At 33.9% G+C, this 23555-nt stretch overlaps 1 protein-coding gene across 5 annotated transcripts in view; it reads left to right on the top strand.

Moving 5' to 3' along the window:
• Positions 1-23555, top strand: part of BRWD3 (bromodomain and WD repeat domain containing 3) — a 217047-nt gene that overhangs the window by 164853 nt on the left and 28639 nt on the right. For all 5 annotated transcript variants that reach the window (XR_004622282.1, XM_002928622.4, XM_034648786.1 and 2 more), the window contains 15 exons: positions 446-570; positions 3262-3344; positions 4471-4582; positions 5659-5720; positions 5820-5975; positions 6638-6758; positions 7780-7905; positions 7993-8071; positions 13736-13792; positions 15027-15167; positions 16107-16178; positions 17782-17934; positions 19211-19374; positions 19717-19814; positions 20366-20524. Coding sequence is in view for 4 of the 5 variants with exons in the window: in XM_002928622.4 (XP_002928668.2) it covers positions 446-570; positions 3262-3344; positions 4471-4582; positions 5659-5720; positions 5820-5975; positions 6638-6758; positions 7780-7905; positions 7993-8071; positions 13736-13792; positions 15027-15167; positions 16107-16178; positions 17782-17934; positions 19211-19374; positions 19717-19814; positions 20366-20524 (1708 nt within the window). In the remaining variant the exon portion in view is untranslated. The remainder of the gene's footprint in view (positions 1-445; positions 571-3261; positions 3345-4470; positions 4583-5658; positions 5721-5819; positions 5976-6637; positions 6759-7779; positions 7906-7992; positions 8072-13735; positions 13793-15026; positions 15168-16106; positions 16179-17781; positions 17935-19210; positions 19375-19716; positions 19815-20365; positions 20525-23555) is intronic.

Below are 23555 nucleotides of genomic sequence, written 5' to 3'. Positions count from 1 at the left end.
CTCTCTGTTTCTCTGTACCTCTTCTCTTTCTACCCCTCTTCTCTTCCTCTCCCCCTCCTCCCTCCTCTCTCCCTTCCTTACCTCCTCACTAGCTATTTGATTCTTAATTCCCCTGGGGAGTTCTTTCAAAATATATATGACTAAGCTTGTACCCCAGACCTACTGAATTCAGTTCTATAGGAGTAGGGTTTAAGAATATGAATTTTAAAAATGTTCTCACTGGGATTCTGTTGCTTATCCTTGGTTTAGAGACCTGCAATATACTACAGCCTGATATTAAGGGTCAAGAACCATGTCTTATTGCCTTTAGCACTTAGTGGAATGCTTAATATTTGGTGGGTATTCAGGAAATTTTTAGTTGTTCGAAAAATAGTGAAATAATATGCAAACGTTAGGCAATTATTTATATTGAAAGTAATAATTTATTGGTATTCTCCATGAATAGGAACAAGAATTTGTTAAGATTGTAGGAATCAAATATGAGGTTGGACCACCTACACTATGTTGCTTGAAGCTTGCATTTCTGGACCCCATTTCAGGCAAAATGACCGGAGAATCTTTTTCCATTAAGTGAGTAGCTGTCTCTGGTTGTGTCTGTGTGTCTGTGTGTTTTAATCCCTGTCATGTATTCTTTTTGTTGTTGTTGTTTTTTGTTTTGTTTTATAGTATTTTATTTACAGAATATTCCACAATTTATCCATTCTACCATTGGTGGGCATTTGGGCAGTTTCCAGGTTTTGGCTAGGACAAGTGGGGCAGCTGTACACATTATAGAACATGTCTTTTGGTGCACAAATGTAAGCAGTTCTGTGGGCTGTCCCCTCGGGGAGGGAGGTTGCTGGGTCCTGGAGTATGCACCAGCTCAGCTTAGTTCATGCCGCCACACAGTGTTACCAAACGGTGGTGTCATAACACATCCCCCCGTAGTAGTCCTTGGGGTCACCAGCATTTGCTATGAATTGTTTTCATGTTAGCTGTCCTGGTGGGTATATGGCAGTGCCACAGAGTGTGGTAACCAGTAGTAGTGAGCATGCTTTCATATGTTTTCTGGTCCTTTGAATATCCTCTTTCATGTGGAGTCTAAGTAATTTGCCCACTTTTTCATTGAGGTGTCTGCCTTTTTCTTGCTTACTTGTGTTTTAAGTCTCTTTTTTTTACCCACAAATACTAAAAAAAAAAAAAATTCTGAATAAAATAAGCTGCTTTTCTCTGTGGGCCAAAAGTACTAATTAGAAAAGATTTGCCCCCTCTGTTTTCTCATGTAATTTTTTCTCAACGTAGAGTTTCTCCTGCACTGTGCATTGCTCTTTATCAAGTCTCTATCAGATTTTGTGCTTATTTCATAGCTTCACTTAGAAATATTATAAAGCAATTTGGGGAGGAGGGTTTTTTTAAATTTTTTATTATGTTATGTTAGTCACCATACAGTACATCATTAGTTTTTGATGTAGTGTTCCGTGATTCATTGTTTGCGTATAACACCCAGTGCTCCACGCAATATGTGCCCTCTTTAATACCCATCACCGGCCTATCCCAATCCCCCACCCCTCTCCCCTCTGTCATGTATTCTGCAGAGTACAAGGCTTAATGGGAGAGAAAATACTATAGTACTATAGGTTTTAGAGTTTTAAAGACCTGATAATACAATGGAATATTACTCAGCCATTAGAAAGAACGATTTCACAACATTTGCAACAACATGGACAGGACTGGAGGAGATTATGCTAAGTGAAACAAGTCAAGCAGAGAAAGACAATTATCATATGGTTTCACTCATTTATGGAACATAAGAAATAGGAAGATCGGTAGGACAAGTAAGGGAAGAATGAGGGGGGGTAAACAGAAGGGGGAATGAACCATGAGAGACTGTGGACTCTGGGAAACAAACTGAGGGCTTCAGAGGGGAGGCGGGTGGGGAATTGGGATAGGCCGGTGATGGGTATTAAGGAGGGCACCTATTGCATGGTGCACTGGGTGTTATATGCAAATAATGAATCATGGACATTAAATCAAAAACTAAGGATATACTGTATGGTGACTAACATAACATAATAAAAAAAATTATAAAAAAAAAGACCTGATGAGCACTGGGTGTTATACGTAACTAATGAATCATTGAACACTACATCAAAAACTGATGTACTGTATGTTGGCTAGTTGAATTAAATTAAAAAATAAATAAAGACCAGTGTTTAATGTTTAATTTTTGGTTTGTTTCTCCATGTAATAGTGTGTGTGTGTGTATGTGTGTGCGTGTGTGTATATATATATATGTGTGTGTATATATATATATATATATACACACACATATATATGTATAAAACATGCATGTGTGTGTAGTTAATATATATGTAATGTAATGTGTGAGTATCGGTGTGTGTGTGTATGTATACAGTTGACCCTTGAACAGTGTAGGGGGTTATGGGCACTGACCCCCCCGCCCACAGTTGAAAATCTGCATATATATAGCTTTTGACTCCCCAGAAACTGAACTAATAGCCCACTGTTGAGCAGAAGCCTCACTGATTATTAAACTTTTGACTAATACGTATTTTGTATGTTTTATGTATTATATTTAGTATTCTTACAATAATGTAAGGTAGAGAAAATAAAATGTTGTTGAGAAAATCATAAGGGAGAGAAAATACATTTACAATACTATATTTATTGAAAAAAAATCTGTATATAAGTGGACCTGCACAGTTCAAACCCATATTGTTCAAGGGTCAATTGGATATATATGTATATATATGTATCCATGAGCAAGTTACTTAACCTCTCTGAATTTATGCCTTCATCTGCAAAATGTAAATGTTAATAACTTCTCAAGATTGTTGTGATGAATTAAAAGAAAAATCTTTATAAATGCCTAACAGTGTGGTTGAGACATGGTAGTTGCTTTTATTTCTGTTAATAGTAATAGAAATAGTTAATCACTGGCTCATTTCTTAAAGTTTGAAATCTGAGGAGATGAAAGAACATAAATCATACTTTTCTTAAAGAGGACTTAATATAAAATACCTTATACTAAGCTTTAACGATCTTCATTGGTGTCTTTATTTTTTGAAGTGACATTAGTAGTAGGCAGGAGACTCCCAAACAAATAAAGGCAGATGGAGTTTAATTATAGCCATTTGCAAAAACCTTGAGGCTTGCAACAGTTTTTAAATGGCTCCACGTTAAACATGTATCTCTGGATATTTAGTGACTTACACTGCTATATTTGTGTATTGATTAATATGTGCTTTATTTTTTGTACAGGTATCATGACATGCCAGATGTCATTGACTTCCTTGTGCTACATCAGTTTTATAATGAAGCCAAAGAAAGGAACTGGCAGATAGGTAAGTATAAAATTCTCAATAACTATTAATTTTGAAATAGAATAAGTAACTTTTTAACTCCAATTTAATAGACATAAACTAGTTTAACATGGAGTTGTTAAAACCTGTTAGCCAAATTAGAAAGATCAGATTAAATTTTCCTTCTCAGTTATGTTTAGGTGATTTTATGCACATTGTATGTGTCATATAACCTCTAAACTTTCTGCAAATATCTAATCTGGTAGAATACAAATGTGAATTACAAAGAAAATCATCAAATGTCAGTTGCCCTAATATAAAATACTTAACACTTGGCCTCTTAAGCAGACCATTACTGATTGTGGTTTTCTTTCTTTCTCGTTTTCTCCCTCTTTGTCTGTCTGTCACTCTTGTCTTTCTCTGTCTCTCTCTGTTTCTCTCTGTACCGCTACCTCTTTCAACCCCTTTTCCCTTCCTCTCCCCCTCACTCCCTCCTCTCTCCCTTCCTTACCTCCTCACTAGCTGTTTGATCTTGGGCAAGTTTTTAATCTCTCTGTGTCCCACCGCCATTATCTTTATAGTGGGAGTCATATCAAAACACACCTACAAGGTTGGTGTGAGCAATAAATGAGTTGATATATAGGAAACACTTAACATGGTACCTAGTACTTGAAATTTATACTATGTAAATGTTTGCTATTGGTACTTTTAAATTCTCCTTTTTTGTGTGGGAGAAAAGTTTTTGTTCACAGTGGTTTGGTTTTATAATCCTTAACCCTTTAGAGGCAGAAAATTAGTATGAAGAGATTTTTAAAGGCAAAAAGCTGAAAGTGAAAAGGAAAAGAAACAAATTCAGCAACATGTATAATACAAGAAAAAATAAGCCTAATGATGATCCTAAATAATTGATAAAAGATTATACATGGTAGCATTTATTTAAGAAGACAGGGACATATTTGATTTATTTCAGAAAGATTACTAGAACCTGGAAATTAAAATCCTTAATGAAGGTAAAATGTAAAATTTTCTTATCTGGGAAACTCAGATTGAAACCTCTAATAATGCTAGATACAATGCTACTTCTGTGTCCAACACAAAGTAGCAATTTAGAATGTGAACAAAGCTATTCTCAAAAACATCCTTTTAAGAATTTCTAAAAACATTATAGGTGATAGATTCCGCAGTATAATAGATGACGCCTGGTGGTTTGGGACTGTGGAGAGTCAGCAGCCTTTTCAACCAGAGTATCCTGATAGTTCTTTCCAGTGTTACAGTGTTCAGTAAGTACAGTTATGATATTTTATGCCTGATATAATACTGTAGTACTATATGGACTTTCTATAAACCCTACTAGGAATAATACCTTGTTCATTTGACTTATCTTTATCTGACCTGTGAAGTAGTAATCATAGTACCTGTAAGGAAGGAATTTGATGATAAACCTCTTGGTCCAATATGCATGCTAAAACAAAGCAGGAACCGAAGACTTATTTCTACCTCTCTTATGCCTGTGTTTTCTTTTAAATATGTCTGTTTTAAACAAGAATTGCAACTATTATTTCACGAAGAATACTGAAATTAATTCAGTGTTTAAAGTAATTGTTATCTTGGAACACTACATCAAAAACTAAGGGTGTATTGTATGGGGACTAACATAACATAATAAAAAATTTAAAGAAATAAAATAAAGTAATTGTTATAGCAGGAATATAGCAATAAATATTAGTACCCAGTTTTTTATTTAATGGTATGAATTCTAAGCAGAGGTATTATGTTTGAACCTACTATTTGTCTACAACATTTACTTTAGTTCTTCATTAAATACCAGCATTGTAGGATTCCAAATAAATGAAGTTTTCTTCTTAAGAATGATAAAGGTTTGTTCTGTGAAGATTGACTTTTAGTCTCCATATTGCTGATGAAAAGGGAATAATAAAATTTTGGAGGTGCTGTAATACTTAGGCTATTAGGATAAAGTAGATTATTCTACAGAAAGAATCGATCTATCAAATCGACTTTTTTAACCCGAAAGGAATTTTCCAAAGAGCTCTTTTCATTCTGTATCCTGGCTTAATATTGAATACATGCTGGATTGAATTTTTTTAAAAAAGCCTAGTAAAACTAAGTGTAAGCTTACTGCTCTCTATATTTCATATTGGTGGACTATTCTCTAATTTTCTCTAATTTTTTTGTTTTCTTTATTAAAGGTTTATTATTATCTTTATGTAAATGAAATTGTACTTTAAGGAAAACTGTATTGCCCTTTTCCAAATTTTACCCCAAGAAGTCATGCAAATTATGCTAGTATATAAATTGTCATGTGAATTTGATTAGTATCTTGTTATTTTTTTAATAGCTGGGACAATAATGAGAGAGAAAAGATGAGCCCCTGGGATATGGAGCCAATTCCAGAAGGAAGTAAATATGCTTTTAAAAATGAATTATAATTCTAAAAGAAAAATGTCGATAGCATAATATTGGAAACTAATGATTTCTGATTTTTCATCTTATACATAGCTGCCTTTCCAGATGAAGTTGGTGCTGGTGTCCCTGTGTCCCAGGAGGAACTGACTGCTTTGCTATACAAACCCCAGGAAGGAGAGTGGGGGGCTCATTCCAGAGATGAGGAATGTGAACGGGTTATTCAGGGCATCAACCACCTTCTTGCCCTGGGTATGGTGGATGTGAAAGAATATTAGGAAGGAACAAGGAAAACCAGCAAAATTTTAAGTTCTACAAAAGGAAATACACTTTTTCACTGTATGCTTTTAACTTAAGAGGCACTTTTAATCAAGTGATTCTAGTTTAACATCAGTATTTTGATATGTTTGGCCAATGTAGTGACTGATAAATGTTTTCTATTCTCTGGGGGCTTAGGATAGTGAAAGAAGGCATATAATTATCTTTTCCTTTCTTGAGTCACTTTGGCTCTCCAGGTATTTCCTGAGCCTGACTTTGGATGAGTTTTTTGGTAGACAGTAGAAGAGTAATATATTTTACTTATATGCCTAAGCTATATTATCTAAAATGTATCACTTGAGCCGTTTGGCATTTATCTAGAAAAGACATCAGTTTGAAGTTAAACCCTGTTCTCCTTTAATTAGTCTCATTTCACCTGATTTGAACCAGTGCGCCATGCATGATTCATAGATATTGTGTCCAAATAAAGAGAATGACGTTTTAACGATATTCATCTTATATTTGCATAATTGAATCATTATTATTTTAGTAATATAGTATACTGCCCTCCCTTATTTATATATGAGTTTTTGTTTGTTAATATGAAATATTAATGTCTTTTATAACTACCTTTTTTTATTTTGGTAATATTATAGATTTTGCCAGCCCTTTTGCTGTTCCAGTGGATCTCAGTGCCTATCCCTTGTATTGTACTGTAGTTGCTTATCCAACTGACCTCAACACCATTAGGCGGAGACTTGAAAATCGCTTTTACAGGTCTGTTTAGTTTTATTATTTACTATAAAGTTCATAGATTTACATCTTTTGTTTTTCTTTTTGCATAATGATACAGTGAAATCTGTATTTTCATAGTGTAAAATAATCATTCAGTATACCCACTTCAATATTTCTTCTAAAAATTTGGAACACTAATTTCCCTTTATTCAATAGATTCTCAGTCTTCCAGGGTTAGGAGTATGGAATAAAGGACAGGGAAGAAATTTTGAGTAGCACAGCTCACCTGTGAAATGAAAACTACAGTTAACTTTAGTTTAATTAAAGGCAGATTAAATAGTTTGTGGATTCATCATAATTAAGGTGCTACAGAAACTTGGAGCATGATTAAATCCCCTGTTGAGGAATTAGGCAGCAGTTAGATTTAATTACCAGCCCCAAAGTGTGTTTAGATAAAGAGCCAAGTTATTTTTTTCTTGGTTTCAGTTGGGAGTGAGGTAATTATGAGAGAGCAGTAGAGGGCAGCTTTTGGTACCTCTCTCACCCCAAAGTCTACTGTGTCCTAATTGTAGTTATTCCAACATGAACTGGTTATAAATACAACCAGTTGGGTGTATTTTATAACATTACTTATAATTTCATTTAATAATATATACCATAAAGGTAACTAAATAAAAATCTGTCTTTTTTTAAAACCTGGTTTCTTTTTTTTCTTGATCTTCTCATTTCTTCCCTGAAAACTGAACATTCTTTTGACTTTATCAAAACACTGTTCGTTTATGTTTATACTTATTTGGTTAAATCACTATTTACCCATAATGTCCTGGGTCAGTTCTTTTTAATATGAAGTCCAGTGGTTCTTCATTCTTACCTGTGCTTCAAATACTGAAACTATATACCTTTATTAGTGCACATCCGTTATACATATATATTAAGTCACATACAGATAGTAGAACACCTTTGACATACTCATGATCGTGCCTAGTTGTTCTATGTTGTATATTCTTAGAATAGACTTTAAATGTATCAACCTAGAGTAACAGGGTATGTTTTTCTTTTATAGGAGAATATCAGCATTAATGTGGGAGGTACGCTACATTGAGCATAATGCCAGGACTTTCAATGAGCCAGACAGTCCTATAGTTAAAGCAGCCAAAATTGTAACTGATGTCTTACTTCGATTTATTGGGTAAGAAGCAGCTTTATCTTCTACAAGAGCTGATTTCTGATTTAAAAAAGATATATTGAAATGTATTTTGACTTCTTGTTTTCTTAGGGATCAGAGCTGCACTGATATACTGGATACTTATAATAAAATTAAAGCAGAAGAACTGAACAGTACTGATGCAGAGGAGGTGAGAATCACAGCACGATTAATAGGCATGAATTCATTTTCTGTTTTTTGAAGTACAGTAAGTATTGTGTGTGTTATAACTGGCTATAAGCATTGAAGCTGATTTCTAAAAGCTGGCTGAGCACCTGCATCTTTTTATATTAAACTCTTTAACCTGTATTTAGATGGTATATACTAGAAATATGGTGGTACTACAATTTTTAGTCAGAGACAGGTGGCCAGTTATCCTGTTTGACTCAGTGGGTTTCAGTGATGAGAAATCAACACTTCATTTTCCAGCCTTAAAAACAAGACAAAGCACTAAGAAATTTTAATAGGGATTCATTTTCTATGCAGTATGTGCAAAATATTAAAGTATTTTAAAGTTTTTAGGTTTAAAAGTACATTTTTAGTAGTTTTATGAAATTGCTATTTAATTTCCTTTATGGAAATTTGCAAACTTAAGCCAGTTTTCCTTAATGAAATCAAATTAGTATTACCAGCAGACCTTCACATATCTAATTTCCCTACCTAGCCATATTCCTAGTTTACATAAAACCATTTTTGATTGAAAGCTGTGATAGACAGAAGCCAAAGAAGAGGATGAAAAACGAAGAAGAGGATGAAACAATAATGGAATGTGATAATTCATAAATCTTTAGTGGAAAACAAATTGCCCTAAGGATGAGTGACTCAAACATGTTAGATTTTATATGACTATTGTATAGAGATATTTTACATGTTTATATTGTCTGTACTGTCAATATCTAGAACAGTAAATCCCCGATTTTTTTTTCTCTTTTTATTTTTTGAAGTATAATTGACGTAACATATTAGTTTCAGAGGTATAACAAATGATTCTGTATTTGTATATATTAGGAAAGAATCAGCAAAATAAGACTAGTCAACATACATAGTTATAGTTTTTCTCATGTGATAATAACTTTTAAAATGTACTTTCTTAGCCACTTTCATATATTCAAGACAGTATTATTAAACTATAGCCACTGTGTCGTGCATTATATCCCCAAGACTCATTTATTTTACAACTGAAGCTTATACCTTTTGACCCACTACATGTATTTTGGCCGCCCCACTCTAGTCCTCCCTATCTGTGTCAACTACCAATCTGTTCTGTGTATCTATAAATTATTTTTTTAGATTCCACATATATAAGTGAGATTATAGATGCTTTTCTCTGACTTATTTCACTAAGCATAATGTTCTCAATGTCTGTCTATTTTTGTCGCAAATGGAAAGTTCCCTTTTAATGTCTGAATAATATTCTAGTAGATATATATTACCATTTTCTTTATCCATTTACCCATTAATAGACACTTAACATTGTTTCTATATGTTGGCTATTGTAAATAATCCCGCAAAGACTATGGTAATATATATATCTTTTAGAGCTAGTGTTTTCATTTTCTTTGGAAAACCCATGAGTGGAATTCCTAGATCATAATGTAGTTCTTTTTTTTTTAATTTTTTGAGGAACCTCCATACTATTTTCCATAGGTTACACCAATTTACATTTCCACCAGTAGTGCACAAGTGTTCCCTTTCTCCAGATCCTAATCAACACTTGTTATTTCTTGTTTTTTTTTGATAACAGCCATTCTAACAAATGTGAGGTGATATCTCATTGTGGTTTTCATTTGCATTTCCCTGATGGTTATTGATGTTGAGCACCTTTTCATGTACTGGTCAGTCATATATATCTTCTTTGGAAAAATGTCTGTTAAGGTTCTCTGCCCGTTTTGTTTTTGTTTATTTGTTTTTTAATTTTTTATTTGAGTATAGTTGACACACAGTGTTACATTAGTTTCGGGCATACAACATAGTCATTCAAGTTCTTTACATGTTATGCGATGCTCACTACAAGTGTAGCTACCATCTGTTATCATACAACACTATTACAATATTATTGACTGTATTCCCTATGCTGTGCCTTTTGTTCCTGAGATTTATTCATTCCATAACTGGAAGCCTGTATCTCCCACTCCCCTTCACCCATTTTGCTAATCAACTCCATCCCCTTCCCTCTGTCAACCATTGGTTTATTCTCTGTCCCAGTGTCATTTTTTACTCTTTCCTGAAAATGTATCTGACTGTATAACATTATATTATCAGAGTTAAATGTTATTGATGTAATAAGGAAAACTCAGATATTTCAATTAGATATTATCCTTCTGAAACTGATGAAAAATTTATCATTCTTGTTTCTGATAATTTCTCTTCCTTTCATATAAATACATTTTGACTCAGGATTTGATGTAGCAAGAATTACTCCTCAGTAGCACTACTTGTGTTAGAATGGAAAATTAAAAGTAAAATGTAATTCAACAACTTTATCTTTTTTGTTGTTGAGAACATTTAAGTTCTACTCTCTTAGCCAATTTCAGTTATACAATACAGTGTTATGAGTTATGGTCACTGTGTTTTACATGAGATCCTTAGATCCTCAGACCTTATTCATTTTGCTGAAAATTTGCTTTTACCAATCTCTCCTCATTTCTCTCATCACCCAGCCCCTGGCAACCACTTTTCTATTCTCTGTTTCTATGAGTTTGACTTTTTTAAAAAAAGATTCCATGTATAAGTGATACCATGCAGTATTTGTGTTTTTTTCTGGCTTATTTCACTTATCATAATGCCCTCAGGGTCCACCCACGTTGTCACAAAATGGCAGGTTTACCTTTTTTTCTCAAGACTGAATAATATTCTATTGTGTGTGTATATATATATATATATATATCTCACATCTTCTTTATCCATCCATATGTTGAGGACACTTAGGTAGTTTCCGTATCTTGGCTATTGTGAAAATGTTGCAGTGAATATGTAAGTGCAACTTTCTCTTTTTGATATCCTGTTTTCATTGCCTTTGGAAAAATACCCAGAAGTAGGATTGCAGGATCATATGATAGTTCTATCTTTACTTTTTTGAGGAACCTCCATACTGTTTTATATAGTGGCTATACCAGTTTACATTCCCACCAACAATGCTCAAGGGTTCCTTTTTCTCCATATCTTTAGGAACACTTATTATCTCTTGTCTTCTTGATGATAGCCATTCTAATAGATATGAGGTGATATCTCATTGTGGTTTTGATTTGCATTTCCTTGATGATTAGTGATATTGAATACTTTTTCATGTACTTGTTGACCATTTGGATGTCTTCTTCATAAAAATGTCTATTCAATTCCAATTCCCATGTTTATGTTTATTTTTTAAGGTAACTTATTTATTTAAGAGAGAGAGTGCAAGCGAGAGAGCACAAGCAGGGGGAGCAACAGAGGGAGAGAGAGAAGCAGACTTCAGACTTCCCACTGAGCAGGGAGCCTGGTGTGGGGCTCGATCTCAGGACCCTGAGACCATAACCTGAGCTGAAGGCAGCCACTTAACCAGCTGAGCCACCTAGGCGCCCCCAATGCCCATTTTTTAATTAGATCTTATTTTTATTATTGAGTTGTATAAGATTTTTATGTATTTTGGCTATTAACCCCTTATCAGATAAAAGATTTGCAAATACTTTCTCCCATTCTGTAGGTCGACTTTTCATTTTGTTGGTTTCCTTTGCTGTGCAGAAACTTTGTAGTTTGATACATGTTTACTTCTGCTTCCGTTGTTTTTTGTTGCTTTTGGGTTTTGTCAAATCCAAAAAAAATCATTGCTAAGATTAATGTCAATGTACTTACCCCCTGTGTTTTTTTCCCCCAAGGCGTTTTATGGCTTCCTGCCTTACATCCAAGTCCTTAATCCATTTTGAGTTGAGTTTAATGTATGGTATAAGATATGGGTCAAGTTTCATTCTTTTGCATGTGAATATCCAGTTCTCTCAGCACCACATATTGAAGAGACTATCCTTTCCCAATTGTATATTCTTGACTCCTTTGTTGTAAATTAATTGACCATACACATGTGTGGGTTTATTTCTGGGCTCTCTATTCTGTTCCATTGATCTGTATATCTTTTTTTTTATGCCAATACCATACTGTTTTTGTTACTATAGCTTTGTAATATAGCTTGAAATCAGGGAGTGTGAGGCCTCCAGCTTTGTCTTTCTTTCTCAAGTTTGTGTTGTCTATTAGGAGTCTTTTTTGTGGTTCCATACAAATTTTAGGATTGTTTTTTGCTATTTCTGTGAAAAATGCTCTTGGAATTTTGATAGGGATTTCACATAATCTGTAGATGGCTTTGAGCCACATGGGCATTTTAATAATATTAGTTTCTTCCAATTCATTACCACAGAGTATCTTTATTTATTGGTGTCTTCAGTTTCTTTCATCAATGTTTTGTGGTTTTTAATGTGCAGATCATTCATCTCCTTGGTTAAATTTATACCTCAGTATTTTATCTCTTTTGATGCAATTATAAATGAGATTGTTTTCTTAAATTGACTTTGTGATAGTCCTCCGTGTATAGAAATACAGCTTATTTTTGTATATTGATTTAGCATCCTACAACTATAGTGAATTCATTTATTAGTTCTATCAGTTTTTCGGTGGAATCTTTAGGGTCGTTTTTTTTTTTTTTTAAGATTTTATTTATTTATTTGACAGAGATAGAGACAGCCAGCGAGAGAGGGAACACAAGCAGGGGGAGTGGGAGAGGAAGAAGCAGGCTCATAGCGGAGGAGCCTGATGTGGGGCTCGATCCCAGAAATGCCAGGATCACGCCCTGAGCCGAAGGCAGACGCTTAACCACTGTGCCACCCAGGCGCCCCTAGGGTTATATATATGTAATATCATGTCGTCTGCTAATAGACATAGTTTTACTTCTTTTATGATTTGGATGTATTTTTTTTCTTGCCTAACTGCTATGGCAAGGGCTTCCAATTCTATCTCAAATAGAAATGGCTAGAGTGATTATTCTTGTCTTGTTCCTGATCTGAGAAGAAAAGCTTTTAGTTTTTACACCATTGATCATGATGTTAATTATGGGATTGTTATATATGGCCTTTATTATGTTGAGCTATTTTCCCTCTACACCTAGTTTATTGAGAATTTTTATGATGAATGGGTGTTGCTGTCCTCAGCATAGCATTCTTTGGGTTAAAATAGAAGATTAAAATAAAATGTAATTTCAACTTCATTTTATTAGAAAGAAGTACCAATAGCTCATGAGCTGCTTTTATTTTCTCCTAGACACTACCTATGTGCTTTACCACCACCAGGTGAATAATGGTGTGTGGGCCTTGCCTCTTTGTATTAAAAAGCTATTGCTCAGAGGGATACTTAACTGAATCTTAAGTTTTTATAAACATTCATATTTCCGTATAGAATATAGATGTATTTCTTGAAATAGTGAAAGATTAGTCATGAGTAATTCATGATTATAATACATTGAAGTATCATGTCATATAGAATAAGTTTTTTTTTAATATTAACATTAGGTACAACTTTAGATACTAGTCACTATACTTTTTTTCTTCATTTCCTATTCTGATTTAAAGAGAGACCTTGTTTTACTCTTCCTCTCCCAATATATTTTTCAGTCTGTATCTAATGTACAGGCAAAGTTTGGAGTAATTGTACCTTCAAACTTTGTTCAGCCTGCTGCCTGTTCCAATAAGGGAGTTAATTGTGATTGTGTTTGCCATTTCTTTGTAAATGTTTATCAAATCGGTAAGACTTTGAATATAACTTAACATCTTTCCTCACTCTTCCCTTTTAATTTTAGGATACGGAATTGGTTGATTTAGATTCAGATGGCCCTGGTACTTCATCTGGAAGAAGGGTGAGTGAATCAAATAACTGCTGAGAAGAAAAAATTCAGGCTTCCTGTGTCAGGCCTCCCTAAGACCAACTCCACCTGTTTGGAGAATTGCTATAAAGATTCACAGAACTCAGTATATATACTTGTGATTCATTGCTAAGGTTTATTACAGTGACATAAAAAGGATATACAGCTGGATCACAGGGAAATAAACACAGGCAGAGTCTGGAGGAATCCATGTGTAGGCTTCTTTATGCTTTCTCCCTTCTTTGAAAGGCCATACAGAGCACACTCTTCCCCTACAATGAAAATGTAGCAATATATATGTGATTTGAGGCTCAGACCCCAAGGAATTTATTGGGAACTGGTTATATAGACACCATCTGATTAGCACATGCCAAGATTCCAGCTCCCAGAAAGCCAGAAAGCATAGGAAAAGTACAGGAAAGCAGGTGTTCGGTACAAATCACATTGTTTGTACAAACAGTGTAGGCATAGTAAACCAACTTTAGTATTTAGAAAATGGTTCAAGTGCCAGGTATCCAGAATGACAACCAAAGGCCAACCTTATAAGCAAGCCCTGGTAAAGATAGCAGCCTCAGATCTGTCTGTTATGTTAATTCTGTTCTGTACACTTCCTCTCCAAGGTAATTAAACAAATACTTGTTTTATATAAGGAAAATTTTCTTTGAAATACTGAAAGAAATCGTATAAAAAGGCATCAGATGGTAAGGGCTAGAATGTACCATGACAACAAAGGATATATATATATATCCTACACAACAGGGGAGATATATGTACATTTACACACACACACACACACACACACACACACGTACACACACAATTAATAAATACATAATATATAAATATATAAATATGTATTATATATATATATATATTTGAGTTTTGAGAAAATTATGATGCCATTGTCAAGCATACTTAACTACCAGCAAATATTGAGCCATTAAGATTATTAACCTTGTAGAGAAAAAAAAATGTTCCTCTGTGTTTTATTTGTGGTTCAGATTTTCTTAAAATGAAAATTCAGAATACGAGAATTCTTGATATTTCCATGAATATACTGTCTAGTTTTTATTATGTATATTTTTGTCAGGGAGAATGATGTCTAAACTGAGAAACTTAAATAGCAGCTCCTCTATGTTATGTAGATATATTAACGTGTGAAAACAGGAGAAAATCAATGAATAGTTAAGGAAAGAGCTTTTATATATAATTCTATTAAAATCTACAGGTCAAATGCAGAGGCAGAAGACAGTCTTTAAAGTGTAATCCTGATGCTTGGAGAAAACAGTGCAAAGAACTGTTGAGCCTCATTTATGAACGTGAAGACTCAGAGCCATTTCGACAGCCAGCTGATCATCTTTCTTACCCAGTAAACATACACTTGTTTAAATCATTTCCAATATGTAATTTCCCACAAATGTACATGCTAAAATCTAGTTACAAGCTGCTTTTCCCCTTCTTTCCTTTCTTTCTTCTTTCCTTCCTCCCTTCCTCTGTCCCTCCCTACCTCCCTCCTTTCTTCCTCTTCCTTCCTTTTTTGGTATGATATCTTTTAATTGTGAAGGTGAGTAGTGTGATTAATTATGACTGAAATTCCGGTCATGTACTTTGTGTGTTAATTATATAGTTGTGAACCAAATTTGAATCTAAATACCCTTGCAGTCCTTCCTGCTTTCATTTTGGCTATTTGTTTAATATAAATTTTATAAACTTCTAATACATTTCTACTCACTGGAGACCCCTTGTAACATTGTCAGCCACGTTTAATTTATACTAAATGTGTTATCCAATAACACATGATGATTGATCACTTAGAGTAATCAATGTATGCCATATTACTTTTCATCAAAGATGAAAACATGAGAACTTAGATTATAGGATTCTTTTTTTTAGGAGTTTATTTATGTGTTGAATAACCGTTTAGTATAGATAGCAAATCTATCAACTTTTTCAGAGAAAAGTTACAGCAGTATTTCAGAAATGCTTCAGACCATCCTCTGAAATTAATGAACATAAATATATTCTGCATACACAGCTTTTAGTTGGGAAAAAATATTCAAATAAAAAACAAAATTATGTTCAACAAAGCTCATTTTGTTTGTAGGGAGTTTGAGTAGAATAAATGAGTCTTGTGTTTCTCATAGTAGAGGACAATGGTGAATGTAGAATTCCTTCATCTTAAAGTACAGTCAGTAAAAAACTAATTCCTATTTATGGAACTTCAAACTTTAAATCATAATTGCATTGCAAATCTTGATACTTTGTTGTAGTAGTCTGGAAATACAATATATCCTCTTTACCCTAATAGGGCCATCAAGAGCAAGAGGGAGAATCGTCAGAGTCAGTTGCTCCAGAAAGACAAGATCCATCTCTTTCTGAGGTAGACCTAGTAGTCTCTTAAAAGACATACACTGGTTGTTTTTGCATTGTTTTAATTTTTAAAATTTCCATACCGTAAAGGAAATTTATAATTTGTAAGGCTGTTTTCCAACTCTTCTCACTCTCTTTTTATCTTTGATTTTTTTAGTTGTTTTTGTTTTGTTTTTTGTGGGGGTTTTTTTGTTTGTTTTTTCAAGGTTTTTTTTTTAAGATTATTTATTTTGTTTAGAGTGAGAGAGACACGAGCAGGGGGTAGGGGCAGAGGGAGAGGAAGAGAAGCAGACTCCCCACTGAGTGGGGAGCCCGACACAGGGCTTGATCTCAAGACCCTGAGATCATGACCTAAGCCAAAACCAAGAATCAAATGTTTAACCAACTGAGCCACCCAGGCACCCCTGTGTTTTTGTCTTTTAAATCAACACGTGTTTCCAAGTGTGTTCTTTGTGGCATCTGCATACATGTTTATTTGTTTTTATAAATCTAAAGTTACTGTAGCGGAGTGGAAAACATTAACTGCACAGTATGTCTGTACCCACTGAGACTTCATTCAGCAACCTTACTTGGTCTTTTGAGTTTTAGTCAGATTACACAAGTTCCAACATATTTCCTCTATGAAAATCTTTGTTTCATAAGCTATGTTATGTTGGAATATACTTTTGGTTGTTATGATTTAAGACAAAAAATATTTTTAAAGATGAGTTAAGAGCAATCATGGTCTCTTACACTTGGAAAAATATTTTCTCTTATTTAATAATACTTTTCCTCTGCCGATTCTTCTGGCTCTTTGGCAGCTTCTTTGGAAGAAATGTGGTGATTGTTACTTAATGATTTTAAATGGGATGAGGGATCTAATATTGACTATGGTTTTTACTCCAAAATGTGTATTTATTGATGGTTATGGTATATATATGTATAAATTTTATATTTCATTCTATATGATAAACTTAGGCATATCTTAACTAAACTTGACAGATTTAGGTTAAAATGGCGAGAATCTTCTCCCTTCCCTGATCAAAATCAAACTAATTCAGAATTTATAAGACTACAGACCTCTAAATGAAGCATAAGTGTCATATTCATTAAAAAGCAAAAATATAGGAGCTAGGCACAGACATGACCAGTTTGACTTTGATCTTCAACTAATGACATTTTAGGTAGAATGACCTCTTAGCTGGGAATATCTTGGAAATATGTAGCTAATTTGTGACGCGGAACTGTTTAATTATATGTGAATAATCCCATATGCCTTCATTGAACACTTTGCCAGGGAATTGGGGGCTGCTTCAGCCTTTAAGCAAAAAATGGAATTCTGAATTCTGTAGGGATAAAGCCAGTGGCTGTGCATTTTCTATTCTGTCTCTTGAGAGAATCATATGGTTATCGATTTCAGGGTGAAGGCCAAGACTCTTCCAAAGACCCTTGCTGTTTTCCTGAGCTACCAAAGAAACCGTTTAAATGAATGGTTTTGATTGGGGTAAATAGTTGGCAGATTGAAAAGCAGTGTGTTTATTTCATGGTGGATTGGTGATGCAAATCTCAGTACCATTGTATTATGTAGTATTGTTACCCAGCCTGTGTATTTAATAGCACATTCTTTTTTGTAGGGTTATCCAGATATTATAGACACTCCTATGGACTTCAGCACTGTGAAAGAAACTTTGGAAGCAGGAAATTATGGTAGTCCTCTGGAATTTTATAAGGACGTTCGCCAAATATTCAGCAACTCCAAAGCTTATACCTCTAATAAAAAGTCAAGGGTATGGAAAAACAATATTAGGTGGATTAATTACTTAGGCATTTATATATATATGTATATCAGGTAGTTTTCTTTCATCAGTTTTAAAACTGCTAAAGAAGTATATATTACAGTTCTGACATGGTTACTGAAGTTTATTTTTCCTGTTTTGTCAGAACTTAAATATCTTAAGAACAAAAAAGTAGTAATAATTTCTGTTTTTTGTAATCACTGGTGTCTGATTAACTTTTAAATCAGTTGTACACTAGATATCTTGCCCACTTTCACCTCATATGAAATGAATTTTCACTAATATCTTCAGGCATAATTTTTTCACTTTTGGTTTACTTCCTACATATATACTTACATATGTTTATATAATATTTGAAACTGTAAGTTTCATATTTTGAAGCCTTCTTTCAGCTTATGCATTATGAACATTTTCCCATGTCATTATGACTTTTTGAAAACAGTTTTAATGTCTCCATAGTATTCTACTGTATGGTTGTTTTAGGTTATATAACCAGTGCCCTGGTGCTTGAGGTTTAGTTGGTTTCTAGTTTTTAACTTTATATGAATAATGCTGTGGCTTTCATCTTTAACATCCTCGAACATAATTATTTTGTGTGTACAGTTCTCTGATAGTTACTTAGGATAAATCCCAGAAGCAAAATTATTGTGAAAGGATAGCTATATTTCTAATATTTTTGGTACATAATGCAAATTATTGTTTTAGAATGTTGTTCCAGTTAAAATATTCCCTGACATGGGGCGCCTGGGTGGCACAGCGGTTAAGCCTCTGCCTTCAGCTCAGGGCGTGATCCCGGCGTTATGGGATCGAGCCCCACATCAGGCTCTTCTGCTATGAGCCTGCTTCTTCCTCTCCCACTCCCCCTGCTTGTGTTCCCTCTCTCGCTGGCTGTCTCTCTCTCTGTCGAATAAATAAAAATAAAATCTTTAAAAAATATATATATTCCCTGACAATGTATGAGAATCTTTTTCCTACCCTTCCCAATATTGGATATGATCTTTTAAAATCTTTGTTAATTTCTAGGTGAAAATGATATCTTTTTTAAATAATATTTTCTATTATATTATGTTAGTCACCATACAGTACATCCCTAGTTTTTGACGTAAAGTTCCATAATGATATCTTATTTTAATTCTTTAGGAAGAGTTTTTCAAGTATATGAAATTACACATATATTTTGTCTGAAAGGATAATGCTGATACTAGTCCAGGCATATTTATACTTTTTATTTTCATATAATTAAAGTAGTTGATTTCTACTTTTTCAGATCTATAGCATGACACTGCGATTATCTGCCTTATTTGAAAGTCATATTAAAAATATCATCTCTGAATATAAGTCAGGAATGCAGAGTCAGAAGAGGAGAAGGCCCCGGTACAGAAAACGTCTAAGAAGCAGCAGCAGTTCATTATCTAGTAGCAGAGCTCCTAGGTATGTTACACTGATGTAGAATTTTATGTTTTAAGGCATTTCTTAAAGTTTTTTGAATAGTTTGAGAAGATCCAAAGACCAAAAAGATTTTTAAGAACTCTTGTACTTGTGTAAAGATGGAGTGGTAACCCAAAGCTTTGTTTATGTGGATTTTATTATGCCAAAAACTATTTTTTTTAATTTTAATGATTGATTTTTAACTTTGTCATATTACCAATTTGAAGCATTTCGCCTAAATTATAAGGCATTTCTTTGGTCAGCTTAAGCATTTTGTATCATACTATCATAATATGTTGCTAATAGAAAAAACAAATGTTCATTGTTATATATTTTAAATTGTAGTCCCAAAGGGAAGCAGAAACAAATGAAGTTGCAGCCTAAAAATGACCAGAATACCTCAGTGTCTTATGCCAGGACTAGCTCTCCTTTCTCGTCTCCCGGTAAATGTCTTTTGTTTTCAATGTTCTATATTTTCAGTTTAATACTGATATTAAGGATGTAGAAGAGGCAGCATGATCTGTAGTACAAAAAGCAATGGATTTAGATGTAGAAAAGTTGTATTTTATTCGCAGTCCTTCTGTGTGGCCTTGGGTAAGATATTAGGCCATAGAATTCAGTTTCTTCATTTTTAAAATGAAAGTGTTGAGACTAGATGAATTTTGAAGTCTCTTAGGTTTAAAATTCTGTGACTATAATTTTCAACTCTATAATATCTCAGAGCACTCATTTACAACATATTTGCAAACATGAAAATTGAGGATTCATTATCTGGGGAGGTGGTTTTCTTGGACAAGTTTTTCTGGCATTCTGTGCTTGAAAACTTAATGATGTGATGAAACATTTGTTCTCAAAATATTCATATTTCCCTCTTCAAACAACTTGTGTGTTTGATGTTGGAGTAAAATAACTGAGTGAGATATCATTTTTAAAAAAACCTGTTTAATTTTCCTGAAAACATGATAATTAATATTACAATCTTTTTAAATATAAGTTTCAGATGCTGCTGAAGGCCTTTCATCATATTTACTTGATGATGAACCGGATGGGCCATTTTCTTCATCAAGCTTCAGTGGTTATAGCCGAAGTGGACATAGCCATGACCCAGGGAAAGCCAAATCATTTCGGAATAGAGTTTTACCAATTAAACAAGGTAGGAAATAAATATGGACAGGACATTTATTCTTGGTTCTCTTATGATGGCAGATAAATCATTTAAAAGCTGGCTGATGTATTTAGGTAGTAAAAATTAGCGTGCCCTTATAGTTAATGACAATTTTAATGTTGTCAAAAAATTTGAATAAGATAGGGTTTCATATCCACAATCAGGAACAAGCCATTAGCAGATTCCATAACTATTTCAAAAACATATCTTAGTCTTTTAAAATAAAATATGAAATAAATAGGGAGGGAAAACTAAATGAAGAGTTATTTCAAACCAAACCCTTTTCTAAAATTGAGATAGCCCTTAAAAATATAAGACCTACCTAAAAATGATTTTGGAATGTTTTTTCCTTTGTTATCAATATAGTTTAATATATGAAATATATTTTTATTTTTTATAAATTTTAATGAAAGATTAAGTAACATATCCACTGTCGAACTGTCAAGTGACTTAAAAATGGACTTTCTAAGGATATATTTTATATTGGTTATATGAAAAATATTGAAACATTTGATTACCTTAAAATAATTTAGTGCCTTTATTTTTCCCAATTTGTATCTTTATTCTCTTCTCTAGTCATGCTGCACATTGCCTACACATGCCATTTTCTTCTCTTTTTTCCCTTCCCTTCACTGTCAAGCTATTAGAAAGAATAGTTTATATTTCTTGCTTCTGTTTTCTTTCCACCTAAAAATACCCTTATCCTTTATAGGCTGGCTTCTGACCCCATCACTCTCCAAAAGCTGTTCTCCCCTGAATCACCTGTTCTCTTTAGTAACCAACCAGTGTTCTTTTCTTAGTCCCTATCTCCTTAATTTTCTCTATCTTTACATACTATTAAATACGCCCTCTAGGAACTCTACTGACAGGTTTCTTTCCTGATTATCTTACATCTCTGTTTTTCTTATAGTTCTATATTTTCCGTTTCTTTTCTTTGGCTATACTTACCTCCTTTTTGCAGAGTTTCCCACAGGTTTCTTGATTTGTTTGTTTGTTTGGGTTTTTTTTTTCTTTTGGTCTTCTACAAATAATCTAATAACCATATCAATCATGTTCATGCTGATGACTCTCCAAATTCACATAGCTAGCCCTAGCATCTCTTTATTCTACCTGTCTCATTTCCAAGTGCTTCCTAAGATAATTTCCTCGGGTGCTTATCATCCATCTTTCTGTCTCAAACATGCTTCTGTTTCTGCACTCACTACTTTAGTTAATGCCACCACCATCTTTCTATTAACCCAACTTAAAATCTTGCAGTTGTCTTAAACACTTCTTTTACCCCTCATATCTAGTCAGATGCTAAGTTTTGTGAATTCTAAAACTCTTTAATACCACTTAAATCCTTTGTCTACAGTTTCTATTGCTATCACCTTAGTCTTTAGCCTACTATACTAGTCAGCTTGAGCTGTTACAATATGATACCACAGACTGGGTGGCTTAAAAGCAGATATCTATCTTTAGCAACTTTATTGAAATATCACTGACATAAAATACTGTATATATTTAAAGTGTACAACTTGATGTCTTGTTATATGTATGCATTGAGAAATGGTCACCATGATCAAACTAATTATAACATATCCATCACCCCACATAGTTACCCTGTGTGTGTGTGTTAAGAGTTAAGATCTCTCCTTTTAGCAAATTTCAAGTGTACAATACAGTATTGTTAACTAATCACCATGCTGTACCTTAGATACCCAGAACTTACTCATTCTGAATAACCGAATCTTTATACGCTTTGACCAGTGTCTCCCCAATACCTCTTCCTCCAGCCCCTAGCAACCACCATCCTACTCTCTGTTTCTATGAGTATGACTGTTTTCAATTGTATATGTAAGTGACATGCAATATTTCTCTTGCCCTGTCTTCCTCGTTTTGCTTAGCATAATGTCTTCCCAGCTCTAAACATGTTATCGCAAATGGCAAAATTTCCTTCTTTTTAAAGGCTAATATTCCATTGTGGGTTGTGAGTGTATGTGTGTATGTGTGTATTACATTTTTTATATTCATCTGTAGAAAGATATACAGATTATTTACATATCTTGGCTATCGTGAATAATGCTACAGTGAACATAGGAGTACAGATATCTCTTGAAGATCTGATTTCAGTTCCTCTGGTTATATACCCAGAAGTAGGGTTACTAGATCAAATGATAGTTGTATTTGTAATTTTTTGAGGAACCCCCCATAAATATTTCCATAATGGCTATACTAATTTTCCCTTTTCTCCACATCCTTGCCAACAATTGTTATCTCTTAACTTTCTTTTTTCAAAGAAAGAGAACTTGGCCAGTAATATTTATTTCTATAAAACAAGGTGAGTGTACAAAAAGACCACCACAGGACCATGTACATCAGACATATCCCATACTTTCCATTTCCTCCCTCAGGGGCACTGTGCATGAGACCTGGGAAGGATGAGGGGTGCTGGTACAGGGTGTGGATGGAGGATGGAAGAAACAAGACTATGGACACTGGGAAACAAACTGAGGGCTTCAGAGGGGAGGGGGGTGGGGAGTGGGATAGGCTGGTGATGGGTTTTAAGGAGGGCACATACTGCATGGTGCACTGGGTGTTATACACAAGTAATTAATCATGGAAATTTACATAAAAAACTAGGGATGTACTGTATGGTGACTAACATAATAAAAAAATTATTATAAAAAAAAAGAAACAGGACATAGACATGTGGTGTCATGTCCACAGCCACATTGGGTGCTGTCCTTTCTTAAAAATTGTTATTTTAAATGCAGTTAGTTAACATACACTGTTATGTTAGTTTCAGGTATAAATATGTGATTTAACAGTTACATACATCACCTGGTACTCATCACGGCAAGTGCACTCCTTACTCCCCATCACCTGTTTAACCCATCCCCCCCATCCACCTCCCCTCTGGTAACCATCAGTTTGTTCTCATAATTAAGAGTATTTTTCTATTTATTTATTTATTTATTTATTTATTTATTTATTTATTTTATTATTATATTATGTTAGTCACCATACAGTACATCCC

The sequence above is a fragment of the Ailuropoda melanoleuca genome, chromosome X (genome assembly GCF_002007445.2).
Source record: "Ailuropoda melanoleuca isolate Jingjing chromosome X, ASM200744v2, whole genome shotgun sequence".
Taxonomy (NCBI): domain Eukaryota; kingdom Metazoa; phylum Chordata; class Mammalia; order Carnivora; family Ursidae; genus Ailuropoda; species Ailuropoda melanoleuca.
The sequence above is the reverse complement of the archived record's forward strand: the minus strand, read 5'-3'. Positions and strand labels throughout refer to the sequence as shown.